At 41.6% G+C, this 14,004-nt stretch overlaps 1 protein-coding gene across 1 annotated transcript; it reads left to right on the top strand.

Annotated features, from left to right (window-relative positions):
* Positions 1 to 3,138: 3,138 nt before the first annotated feature.
* On the top strand, positions 3,139 to 12,736 carry lrpap1 (low density lipoprotein receptor-related protein associated protein 1). Its single transcript, XM_052085026.1, has 8 exons — positions 3,139 to 3,435; positions 4,805 to 4,949; positions 6,826 to 6,956; positions 8,026 to 8,146; positions 9,568 to 9,723; positions 9,934 to 10,016; positions 12,104 to 12,280; positions 12,409 to 12,736. Exons 1-8 carry the CDS (start codon positions 3,271 to 3,273, stop codon positions 12,475 to 12,477), a joined length of 1,047 nt encoding a protein of 348 aa, XP_051940986.1. The 5' UTR covers positions 3,139 to 3,270; the 3' UTR covers positions 12,478 to 12,736.
* Positions 12,737 to 14,004: the final 1,268 nt, after the last annotated feature.

Genomic DNA, 14,004 nt, shown 5'->3' with positions numbered 1-14,004 from the left:
AGCAATACTCATTCTACCAAAGGACACATCAAACCGACTAGTGAAAGAGATGATGTCTTTATGAGAGCAAGAGAAAGGCTATTTCTGAAGTCGTTAAATATACACGATACATTTAAAATACTGTACATGCAATGTGTTCAAGCAACAAGTTGGTGAAGACTGCTATTGGTACCTTGTGGAAAGTAGCGTGAATCAACTGTTGAAAGGTTTTGGAAAGTTATAGAGCTAATTTAAGACAAGCTAAACTCAAAATAAATGTGACATCTGCCTCTTTTGTTCCCTGCAGTTGATTTAGGACAGGCAACAAGATGATCACAGCTAATTTATTGCAATCACTCGGTCTTAATGACTGTGTTTGTTCGAGGCTTGTGATTGAATACATCCTTTATTCAATTATGGCTGTCCCTCGCACAGCTTGCTAATAAAACACAAGCTGGCTCAGTGTTTGTCTTGCATTGTTTTTTGGTTTTTTTGGGGGGGTGGGGGGTTGCCTTTCTTATTGCCCTCCTTTTAGCCTGTCTTCAGCCTCAGTCTCAGTGCTCTCATCCCCCGCCAAAATTGAATTCTCGCCAATACGCTGGTGTCAACAAACATGGTTGATGTGATGCCACGGTGGATTATTTGCTCTGTTACAGCCTCCCTCCATCAAATGTTTCTCTTTACACACTTTTGCTGGCATGGGATCCCATAATTGTGCAAGCACCCAAACATTCAGTAGAAAAATACCAACCAAATCACTCTGTAGACGTTTCCTTTGTAAGGAAGTGACATGATTAATGAGTCCTGTTGACTCACGCAACAAAAGATTCGATGGAGGGTCGAACAACAGGCATGGCGACATCAAAAAAGAAAGCGATGTATTTTGGTGCATGATATTATAGGTTCCCGTGGGGATGAATTTTCCTTTATTACTTTCCTGTATGTGCAAATCTAATCACGGCCTTATTTAAATCAGATTTCCTGGAAATATACGCTCACTGGTCACAAAGTTAAGTAGACCTGCACAATCTAATGAGAGCCAATACGGGAGCTGTAGCAAACATTCTGCCTTTGCATATAGGCTTTCAATATGATGTGACCGCCTTCCCCTGGGGGTTACTGTTTAAACACAACCTAAGGCTAATGTTTAAAAATAAAATAAAGGATAAATGGCTCGGACAATGGTGGATGGATGGATGGATGGATGGATGGATGGATGGATGGATGGATGGATGGATGGATTTGTTCTTCAGGACATCCTTAGTTTTACAACAGATAGCTATGGGTTTTAACATTCTCTATAGGCGGCGCCAACCAGAGCTTGACATCAATGATCATTCCAAGAAATTATGTATTATTACTCTTTCTATTTCACTTGAATGTCCGGTGATTTGAAATTATTTTATTTGTTTAGTGCCCTAAATAATATCCTTTGTTTTGTTCAAATTTAGTGATAAGTTATTGACGTCAAACCAGTTTTTCCGGTGTATTCAGTTCACTTTCACCAGTATTCAGTAGCTCTTTGACGTAGTGTAGTATCATTGGCAAAAATAGTCAAAACGTATTTAAATATTTAAAAACATTGTGTATGTCAATATGAATAATTTTGTTTGCTGTGATGACAAAATCCACAGACTCTCTATAAGGATGTGTTTTGCTTCATTTATCCTTTGTTTTTTTCTATACAAAAATTCATACAGCAGCACAATATTGATGCCATTGCAGGAGCTCTTGTGAGCTTGCTCGGGAGATACTGTATTCATTCATTCATATTCCGAGCCGCTTAATCCTCACTAGGGTCGCGGGGCGTGCTGGAGCCTATCCCAGCTGTCTTCGGGCAGTAGGCGGGGGACACCCTGAATCGGTTGCCAGCCAATCGCAGGGCACACAGAGACGAACAACCATTCGCACTCACACTCACACCTAGGGACAATTTAGAGTGTTCAATCAGCCTGCCACGCATGTTTTTGGAATGTGGGAGGAAACCGGAGCACCCGGAGAAAACCCACACAGGCCCGGGGAGAACATGCAAACTCCGCACAGGGAGGCCGGAGCTGGAATCGAACCCGGTACCTCTGCACTGTGAAGCCGACGTGCTAACCACTTGGACTACCGGGCCGCGGAGATACTGTAGAATAGACAATAACAGTATATGGTATCTTCATGTCATGTCCTGTCATGAAGATCTTGTCACCAAATTTCAATTGCCGCACAAGGACAATACTACTCCTTCTCTTCACTTTGTGGCCGAATTCAATTTGTAGAATTTTGTGACGAATTATTCATTAGTGATTAACTATTAATAGATGGAAATTAGTATTCCTTGCAAGTAATTTGGCATCAATAAATTGTAATTCCTTCCAACATTCCTTGCAACAAAAGCCAAAGCATTGGGATTTATAGAAAAAACATTTGTCTTTAATTCAATGTGCCAATTCCTCCTCTCGTTGTCCGACAATACATTTTCCAAAATATTTCTACCAATCAAAATGATATTTCTACCAATCAATGTAGAGTTACGTCTTCTTTCAAAAACTCTAAACGTGACTCGACTTTAACAAAATACTTCAACAAAATAGATCCCCAGGAATGACAATAGAAGAAAATTACTTTGAGCACGCGCTGTAAATATTACGTACGCACGAGGAACTACTTTGTGGTTACGAACTACGATTTCGTGCGCATGGACTACTACATTGTGTGCACAAAATAATTGTGTCCAAAAAAATACAAAGCATTTTTTTTTCATTTCTAACTGTCACGGGGATGCGTAGCTCTGGGAAGAACGCTTGTTTTTAAGTGTTTCAACATTAATGAGAGCACGACTTTTTTGGCACAAAGTTTTGGATCCACTGCAGCACTCGTCTTTTCCCCGTTAAACATGACTACCATTCTATTTCTCACTTTTCTCTGTGGTGAACAGCATATCCCACGGGGCGTGACATCTCGTAAACTCAAATGTGATGGAGTTGTGGACGGAGCAGGCAGGCAACGGTCCCGAAAACGCGTGGAAGCATTCGATTTGCTCTCAATTCCACTGGTTGCAAACGAAGCTGCGCTGCATTTTAGGATTTGTAGTTTATAAGGGCGGTATTGATAGTGCTTGAAGATAGTAGTTTCCAAGTTAAAAAACACATAGACCACAATGCAACTAACACGGAAGTGACTGCTCCATTGGTCACGTGTCTTACAATGCTCGGACTCAATAATAGTGTCCATCAGTGTGACTAGTCTGTTATTTTATGATTTTCCTAGTTGAGTCTTAGACACGCAGTGTGTTTCCTATTTAAGATGAAAGAACTGTATTCATTAGTTGTTGTTTCTCTCGGTGTTTGCGTAATGGCCAGTAAATATTCGCGGGAGTCAAACGAGCCCCAAAAAGCTGGCGTCGGTGATGAGCAGACGGTCGAATTCAGGATATCGAAGTTGAACCAGGTGTGGAACAAGGCCTTGCGGGTACGTATGATTATATCCCTCAATACATCTGGGGAGTGAACAATACGAATGTCACTAGAAAAACTAAATATTCTCTGATGAATTGTTCCAAAGCCGTACCGCGAAAATATCGTCAGTATTCATCCCACTCGGGTTGAGGTCAGGAGTTGGACTGCGCCACTTCAGAATTTTCTTCTTTTAAACCATAGGTGTCGAAGTCCGGTCCTCGAGGGTCTGTGTACTGCATGTTTGGAACTATGCAAAACATGCAGGAAAATGGATGTTGCAACACGCATCCCTTTCGAGCCTCGACTGTTATACAAATGATCTCAAGTTCTTCTGCAAAATATATCGATACAAATTTCAATTCATTTTTCTACTGATGAAAGCAAGCGTCCCTGGCCCTGAGTTAGTAAAGCACGCCCTTGACATGATGCTTCCTCCACCATGCTTCAAAGCTGGATCAGGTTGTTTTGTTGTGCCATTTTCCCCTCCACACATTGCTTTTGTATGTTCTTCTCTAACAACTCAACTGTCCACAGAATGGTTTGCCAGTCATGTTGTGGAGCAGACAAGTGCTCTTTAGCAAACTTAAAACATTGTACACAGCAGACACTTTGAAACCACTGTGTGTTTTCTAGTGGCTAAGAGCAGCAGAAACGAGGAGATCAAAGTCTGTCTGTCTTGTCTCAAATTCCCAAAATATGTGTACCGGTACCTCTGTGATTCTGAAATGAACATAAACACAGTGCCACATGACTTTGTTTAAAATAAAAATAATAGTAAAAATGTTTTGTGCGACACTCAGTGCCGTGCTTTGTGCTCAAATGTATCACATCATGGACATATTTGATTCATATTAAAATCTAATGTGTTTTTTGAAATATGAAGGAGTACATAGAAAGATTGGATTTATTCACAAAAATTCAGAATTGGGCACCATGCCCTGCTGTGCGGACGTAGCGTGAGGTGATGATCAGATTACATTTTATGACCAATCTCTGCAGAAATTTAAGAAATTCCACTGGGTGCACATACTTCTCCCTGCCTAGGTCTGTAGTCCACTACATTAAAAGCCATATACAATGCAGTGATAAAAGAGGAGGGAAGGAGTTACTAATTCCAAATGTATCCATAGAGTTTGTAGCTGTGAATGTTGATCGTGCAGGTCAGCAAGCTTTAACAAAAGCACAAGCAGGCCGAATAAATAGCCAGAAAATCATCCCATCTCAGTGTGTGTTTGTGTGTGTGCGCGTGTGTGTACGTGCGTGCATTCTTTTTTTTTTTTTAATAGACTAAAAAAAGTGAGTTAAATGAATGAAATATTCTGTTTTGATCTGTGGAACAGACATTCTAACACTCAGTTTGATGCTGTCCTGCATTTTGACAGATGCAATTGTCTCCTGTGAAGCAAGCCGAGCTGCACAGTGACCTGAAAATCCAGGAAAAGGCTGAGCTGCAATGGAAGAAATGGAAGGTTGAGGGACTGGATGAAAATGGAGAGAAAGAGGCCCAAATCCGCCGTAACTTCAATGGTGAGGGTGTCTCTCTGTCTGCTGAATTGTCTTGGAGGACGCACGGATTGCATTGTTATGAGCAAGAATGCTCCTGGTTGTGTCTGACTGTCTTTTGGTATTTGGCATGCATTACTTCGGTAGCACTACAATATATTCCTCCATTCTTGTCCTCTATAGGGCAATTTGTTTGTCTTTTTCAGCATACATTGGTGAGTGACTGTTACCTCCCTGGACTGGTTGCCATCGAAACAAGAGACATATAAATATGAACACACGCATTCACACCTGTGGAGGACTTAGTCTTCAATTAATCCATTGTTTGAATGTTGGAGGAAACCCACATAAGAACATGGAAATTACACACAGGTGGCCCTGAGCCAAGATTTGAACCGTAAACCTCAGAACTGTGAGGCAAATTTGCTGTCTAGCTCGTAGTACATCCCTGGGACGTAACATTTTTGGCTGATAAAAAGTTCAGTAACATACAATTGACACTTATCCCCTCGTTTGAGGAAACAGCTTGACATAAACGTATTCTTTTTTTGTAGATTTTGAGCAGACACTAATGTATAAAGAATAGGATGAAACATTACCGGATTGTTGACTTTCACATGACGAGGATGGCGCTTAATAATTGATCAACAGTGGTGTTACTACAAGGTTTAAAAGGATGTTCCCAGAAGGATGTGGCCACTGAGCTTAAGAGTGTCACAAACTCATCAGGTTTGCAACTGAGATAGAGAACACTCAGACATTTGCATTCAAAAGATGAAAGAAGGTTATATTAGGTTCATCTGAAAAGGTTAGCGTATTTTAGGTTCATTCTAAAATTTCACTTGAATGCCAAACATCCTTCACATTTTGTGAGCAGTGCATTTACTGCAGCGTATTCACAATCAGTCATATATGAGGGAAATGTTCAGTTTTAAAACTTGTTTTTGAGTGTTGGTTGTTTATTATTGTGTGACAGAAGTGTATGATATGACATTAGATTTGAATAATTCATACACACCTGCATCGGTGGTGCACAGAAGCCATCTGAACGTCCTGCCCTTATTACTCTGCACTGCATCAGTGTCCTTGTAACTTGTGGAAAAAAAGAGTCAATGGTCCTGTGTGGGCTAAATATCAAATGTTGAAACCACAGGACCACAAGAGACCTTCATCACGCCAATGCACTGGCAGTGTATTCTTGTTTTACTAGCCGTTTATTGCATATCATTTAAGTCACACGGATGCATAAAAGGTTCAAATGTTAAATGAGTGGCTCGTTTGTGAGGTTCTTGGACCATGATTGTGAGGGTTGTGTGTTCGTGTGCGTGCCACTAACTGGTTAATGAGTCATCCGAATGTGTTCCAGCAGCATGTGAATTGGTGCTGAATCAGCTGCTGAATCACAATTTACTGGAGCAACACAATGAGGCCAGAGCCAGGTCCAACAACATTGGGTTGTTTCTCTGCATGCCATCGTGAGATGACATGATTTTTTTGTTGTTGCCAACTGTGAGCTGCATCATTTTTTAAAATCATATATTTTTTTTATTATGTTGTGAAGATGAAAGAAATGCTGAAATCACTTTTCACTTTTCTACTTTTGATTGTGAGCCTCTCTCCAGTAGGAAGTCTATCTCACAGAACAGTGGAAGCTGAAATCGCTGCAAAGACAGGACCACCACCATGAACAATATTCTTCTCGTTTTACTTGCTGTAGTAGTACCCCCAAACCCCCTCACCGGAGTGTAAATCAGTTACTGTATCTTAGCGATCCACTGCTCACCGTTTCATCAAATCTTGAGAGATTAAAGAGACATGTATACTTTTTATTAATTTACTGGCAGTTCAAAATCCTCCCAGTTTGCACCTTATGTGGTTTGTTTTGCCTTGTGTTCGCTAGTGATCCTGGCCAAGTACGGGATGGATGGCAAAAGAGACACAAGACACCTGGAGAGCAACTCTCTGAAGGACCATGACTTTCAAGATGGTGACATATTTGAAGATCCCAAGCTGGATAAACTATGGAACAAGGTGTGTGTGTGTGTGGGAGGGGGGGGGGGCGTGTGTGCGCCCGCACACGTGTGTACACTCTTGTTAGCAACGTGCAGGCAGTGTGAACACCATTTGGATTTGTTGTTCTTTGTGTCAAAGCTGGCATCAGGTAGTTTCATATTCTCACACACCATTACAGTCGGTGCAGTCTCACCACAACAAGTCTCTTATATGTCTCAAACAACCCCCGCCCATTACTATTTTTATATTGTCGTCACAAAGTATAAAAAGTTTGTTCTCACCCAAACCAGCAGGGACTGTAATTATGAAATGAAACTTGAACAGCACACCGACATGATGTTAGTTTTGCTGACCCTAACTCAGTCTCTGTATTTTGATCATCAATTAATGTGTCAATTTTTTTTGTGATGAATCGTACGAAGAAAATGCATTTTTAATTTCTATCCCTTCATGAAAAAAACAGGACACTATTTCAAAGTGTCAGTGCAGAAAATGCTTAAACGTCGAGTAAACTGATGAGGATCCAGTTCTGGTTTGGCCCATAACATGTCGGGAAAAATGTTGATCATTCATTTGCGAAGTCAAAGCAGATTTATGCAAAATGTCTTATTTTGATTAAACACAAAGATCAGCAAATATGAGTCAGAGATGGCTTGATATGTCCCCAAGTTTATATTCAGCTGTAATTTAAAAAATGTCTTTTTTAGTTTCACATCAGGTGTTTCATTTTTTGGTTTTATGTTTAACCTATACAACGTATGTTTTCATTAAATTCATAGCAGTGATTTTTCCAAAAAATCAACCTGTATAGAATTTTGCCAGGATAAAGTTGACACAAGTGATTTGCTGTCGCAGGCCATATAAAATGACGTGGCGGGCCAGATCTGGCCCCTGGGCTTTGAGTTTTGACTCCTGTGCTGTATGTGTAGACTCTTTGGGTACAACACTCATTCATTCCACCATGTCATGCGTTTCTTTGCGCATCACGTAAGATGGCATGTCCTGGTGATTTATTTGCTGTCAAGTATGTCTCCAACCATGTGCTTTATGCTCTGCCAGCAGTTCCATTTATGTTTCGTTTGAGCAGGCAAAAAGCTCGGGCAAATTCACTGAAGAGGAGCTGCTGAACCTGAAGAGAGAGTTCCAGCACCACAAGGAAAAGATCCACGAGTACAACATCCTCATGGATACTGTGAGCAGGACCGAGGGTGAGCGAGAAACCTTGATCGTCCTCACAAGCACGGGGAATGCACTTCTGCGCATGTCTGCCTGCAGTATCAGTCCTTCCGTCAGAATGTTTTTATGTTCACACACAGGGCCTGATTTACGAAGATCCCAAAATGTGCGTGGAAAATTGACCATGTTTTGTAATCGATAATAACAAAAATGTGAACTTGTCAGTGCTACAAAGAAAAATGAATGACAGGCAGACAGTGACTCCTTAATTAGGCGGTCTGAAAGGCAGCTGCAAACCAGGCACCAAATGAGAGGTGGCAGAAAGAACTCTTCTGCTCGTCACATATTGTCTATTCGGTGATGCAATTGTAAACTATCTAAGTCCTGCCTGGTACACAAATAAGGATTTAAAAACGTTTTGTTGTTGGTTTTTTTAACCGAGAATAGACCTAATACATAAAGAGAGAAAATCAGACATTTAAAAATTCTGGTCATATTATGTTATGATCTGCTCTGATAATCAAAGCTCCATACATGCCGCAGTTACTTGGCTGCTTGACCGATCCGCTTACATGTTTAGCCAATCACAGCCTGCCTGGAAGGGAATCTCCCATCAGCCCCCACGCCGCCTCCATTTCCATCACGTCTTGGTTAATTTCCTGGATTTCAAAATGGACTGATGGTGTTCAGTAAATATGTCCTTTGTGAACTTTTATTATCCAGCATTTGAATTCATCCTAAACAATAATGTGAATCCATATGACATAAGATGCTGTAATGTGTGAAGTGGAACTCTCACTAGAGTTGGTGACATATGTCGCAATTATTTTGTTCCTCTACTGCACCTCCCCAAAGACGCACGGTGTTTGTGTGGAAAACAACATGGGGTTTTCGATCTTACGCTGAGTGCCGAGCCCCAAGTTCTGTTGCCACTGCTACTTTGGACACACTTCTGACAGGAAAATAATCATAGGTCATTAACTCCTCAGTTGAGTGAGTGTGAGACACACACACACACACACACACACACACACACACACACACACACACAAGCTCCTTCTCCACAGGTGGTGGTAGTGCTCTTCCTCTAGTGTTGTCATCTATCTAAATGATGAATGGTCTTGACATTTTTCTGTTTTGGCTAAAAATGGTTGTCAATGCAAGTAAATGTTTGATTGTTTGGATGATGAGCGCTCGCTACTGCCCGTTTGGACGATCAGGACATCCACTGTCGCCATGAGCCTTTGTTGTGGTGGCCCTGCCAGAACAAGCTCAATATGATAGGTTTCAATGATAATTTCACATGATGGTGACATACCACTTGTTTTGTTTAGGCGTTGAAGAAAATAAGACGACTGTCGTTTGTTTTTCACCCTTCTTCCTCTTCACATCCCCGTTTAAACCGCTCATCCTCCCACACATGACTCTCAACGTGTCCCCCTCTGACTCTCAGAGATCCACAAGAATGTAATCTCCCCCGTGGAGGGCGACGGCAAAGAGCAGGAGGTGCAGCAGAAGCACACGGAGCTGAAGCGGAAGATGAGGGACCTCGATGAAGGCTTTGCGCGCCTCCGCAAGCTCAGCCACGAGGGCTTCATCGAGGACAGCGGTGAGGGGAAACACCCACACACACTCTGCATATCAATGGAAGAAATCCCATGTCAATATGTGTATTAGGTCTCACTAATTACTTTGTGGATTCACTCTTTGTCCTAGACTGCGTTCTCTGCATTCCCTTTTTGCTCTCAAGCTTTTGTTTTCAATGCCCTTATGTGGCAGTTGAAAGCAGTTTTCATGTGTGTCAATTTTTGCTGTGTAGAATTCCGGGAGCCCCGTGTGATTGAACTGTGGGAGGCTGCCAAGAGAGCCAACCTCAGTAATGATGAGCTGGACTCTCTCAAGGTAGGCTTTACATCTCCTCTGACAGCTCTCATCTATTTATTAGCGCATGTGCGCGCATGCGCGTCAGTGTTTTTATGGACACACACACACACACCTAATAACCTCCAAAGGTGGAAGCAGTACTTGGTACCCAGGTCGAAGTACAGATGCTTATGTGAAAAAAAGACCGGCAAAAGTAGACATACTTATTCTGTACTTACTGTCGGTAAACGTATGGATGCTGAAATGAAGTTAAGTACAGAAGTAAAGATTAAATTGTACTCTGCCTTAAGCAATAGCAGTTTTGATAATTTGGTACAAGGTTCTTCCTTCAAATAACGAATAGCAGAAGGAAAAAACATTGCAACTTTTGCTATGTAAGAGTTAGCTAGCATGAGCTGGACTTTGAATGCAATCAAAACATGTTGTCATAAATCCGCTAATGTTTTAAATTGGCTAATGTTTTGACCGTTGTAAAAAAAAAAAAAAGATACATTATTGAAAGATAACTGAAACTATAGACCTGACCAGTCACTTTTTTTCAGAATAGTTGGCCAGATCTCTTTCCAAATGAAGGGCATTTCCCCTCAAGATTTTACTTGAGTATGTCTCATTTTCACTGCTGTACGCATCGTTGAACTTTTTTTTCATGGAAGCCAATTGAAGGAATTCTTTGAGCCCTTGTCAAACTGTCAATATCATAAAAGGGTTTAAGTCACATTTTAACTCTTTGCTGTGACTTAAGAATGTTGGACAAGCGTATGGCTTAATTGCTTAAGAGCCTAAGCGGGGACAAATCACAGGAGGGCAGACTGCAAGTGTCTCCTTAGTAAAAATGGACGCTTGTCATAAGCGATTTAACGCTTATCATCAGCAATGCGGTATTGTACTGAGCGGCCAGAACAGCCACCGCTTTTCCTCGTCATGTCCATTTCCAGCTCAATGGTCATCATCATATTTTTCCCCTGCTGTTTCTGATGCTCTTCTCAAATACACTTGTGGGCTTAATGCTCACAAGATTAGCAAAAGCCGTCAAGCGATGGATCGACCGCCATGTTTTTGTGTCTCTTCAGAGGAATACCTTTCCTGAAAAGTTGACTTTGAATTGCGCGACCTTGAATATGCGTTTCTGCTGAATTCTGTATATCGAATTCGAAGTGAAGATTTCTTAGTTAGGTGTGCTGTCAAAATAGTCCAGTCACTGATGGCCTTTGCCCAGGAGCTCTCCCTGGGAGTCAAGCTCGCATTTTAATAGGTTGAGTTTTGGGTTTATAAAAGTCGCAATTCAAGATCACATCCAGGCCTAGACTCTTCCTCTGTCGCGAAGGTGTCAAAGTTGAGGCCTGCATGGGGCCTTTGCAGCCCAACAAAGCAAATCCTTTGTGCCGTGTTGAATGTTTGATTGCTTGTTTCGTTTTGCCATAAAACTGTCTGTCCCAGCATTCAAACAGGATAAGTTACTTGTTTTTCTTGTTAGCAGAAATTCCAAGCAAATTTTTCACCAAATTCCCGATGAAAAGAAAAATTGTTGTTTGCTGAAAGAGAGGTGACTGCACATGTCCAGTGCTGTGAAATACTACTTGCCGCCTCCCTTCCTGATATCTGTGTTCTTTGCGTGCATATCACACACAAAGGTTTCACTTCATCAAACCAATTTCAATCGAACGCACGGACTACCCAAGGAAATACAAAATGCAGTTTCTAAATGCCAATTTAATTTATTAAGGCACAACGCCCCCGCCCCCAAAAAACTACCATGTCCCTCTGTGAAAAAGTAATTGCCCCCTCCTTGTTAAATCACAAACTACCGGTAACTGTGACAAACAACATTTTTAGGAAAGCTGAGTTCAATTTCAAAGGCAACACCCTCGCACCACGTTTGTTAAATCAAGTCTGGATAAATAAAACATTTCAACATCGCTTTTTGTATTTCCTTGTGTCTGTGTGTAATATTAAAATTGGTTTGGTGAACTGAAATCTTTGTGCGATAAATATGAACCCGGAACGGGGAAAATACTTTTTTCACGTCACCGTATGTGGGTTTCCTACTCAAAAAGGGCTCTCGAGAGAAACCATAACACTGATGTCTATTTCTTTGGTCCATTTAGGAGGAGTTGCATCACTTTGAGATCAAGGTGGAGAAGCACAGCCACTATCAGGAGCAGTTGGAGCTCTCCCACCAGAAGCTTCAACACGTGGAGGCTTTAGGAGACAAACAGCACATCAAGAGGAACCAGGACAAGTACAACACTCTGGCTGAGAAGACCAGGGACATGGGCTACAAGGTATTTCCAGGGCATTCACTGTTCACTTAACTGTGAGGTTAAGGGACCACGTGTGTCCATTCCACGTGTTGAGTTCAAATGTAAATCAAGTGAGAATACAAAAATGACTACGTGTTTTTTTTTTCCAGATGAAGAAACACATGCAGGACTTGCACAACAAGATCTCTGGTCAAGGTCTGGCCCACAATGAGCTGTGACGACCTCGCTCGTGTCAACGCCAATGAAGAATCAATGATTTCAACTAAATCTTGCTTCCCCTCTCACACTAACCCAGTCAGACTAACTTAGTTGAGCCACTGTAAAAAATCCATTTTTTTCTACGTTAGTGTTTGTGTATTGATTTGTTGTGGCATTTACAAATCAAATCAGAACAAATTGATTTTATTGTACATACATGAAAACATTTCATGACAAACCAGCACTTTTTTGTAATAAATGATCAGATTTGCTGTTGTACGACATTGATATAGTGTTTGGAAGCAGCATGTAAGGAACAATTCACATAAAGACTGATTCAAGAGGTAAAAAAAAAAAAACGAACACACGTGAAATTGGAGTCTCTTACCTATACAGTGGTCAAACTGCTGTTTCCAACAGGTAATTGGGAGAGGCACTATTTGGATTTGTTGCATTACTCTCTGGACCAGGGTTCGACTAAGAGAGCCATGAAAGCAAAATATTTGGAAATGTATACGCACGCTTCCTTTCTGCTGTCTCTATAGCAGCGTGTTTTGATGCGAACGTAGCATGGTGTATGTCAAAGTGCCGCTTTACATTCGACCGTTTCATTGATGGTATTTTGTCATTGCAAATTAGACACACCGCAGAATCTGTTCCCTCCACAAAGGCGAATCCTTCGATCCATTCGTCCTGAGGTGTACCATACTTGTCATCTTTTTTCTTTTCGCCATCTTATTCGTCGAAGGATTAGCTTTGAGCTCATGACTGAGCGAGCTGATTCAGTTTACCTGTTTCCACAGCAACGGCCGACTTGGTATCATCCAATTAAAATTTCACCTGCAGCAAACTGCAGACCTGAACAGGACAGGACCAGCGAAATGTCGATGGATGGATTGAACAAGCAACAATGTTTTGTTTTATCTGCGAGCCAGATGCAATCATCAAAAGAGCCATATCTGGCTCACGAGCCATAGGTTCCCAACCACTGCTCTCGACCAATATAACAAAAGCTGTGTGAAAAGAGCTGGGATGTGGCAATAGCATCAAAAGAAAAATAGTTGAGAAATAGAATTTAATGTCATTCGTCAACTTGGCATAAAGGCAATCGTTGGCTATTTACAAGCACGGTGATGGAAATCCGTCCCTGCGGTGAAATGAGCGGACTCCCGCTGAGAAAATCGGAACTCTGTGACTCAGCATGATAATCTTCCTCCTCAGACACACAAGTCCCATAAAAGTAAATTGGCGTCAAATATTAGCCTATTTGTCTTGATGACATCAAGAGGAGAGGGTGTGGCAAATTGGATCACCCGCGCAGAGCTTTGCCATTCATCACTTTGCGCCCTCTCCCGCAGCGCAAGCATCGGCATCGATTACCGTGATGAATAATTGTCCTGGCTGACAGATCACTCTCTCCAGTCTCTCTGGGTTCTTGAACTGTGCACCTGAGAAATAACTCTGAAGCTGCTTTTTCAATCAAACACATTTAAGCTCTGACTTCGAATCATTGCCAAGTACGCCAGGCCTCCAAACAGGCAAACGTA

This window comes from Hippocampus zosterae, chromosome 13, assembly GCF_025434085.1.
Source record: "Hippocampus zosterae strain Florida chromosome 13, ASM2543408v3, whole genome shotgun sequence".
Lineage (NCBI taxonomy): Eukaryota > Metazoa > Chordata > Actinopteri > Syngnathiformes > Syngnathidae > Hippocampus > Hippocampus zosterae.
This window is presented reverse-complemented; position numbering and strand designations above follow the sequence as displayed.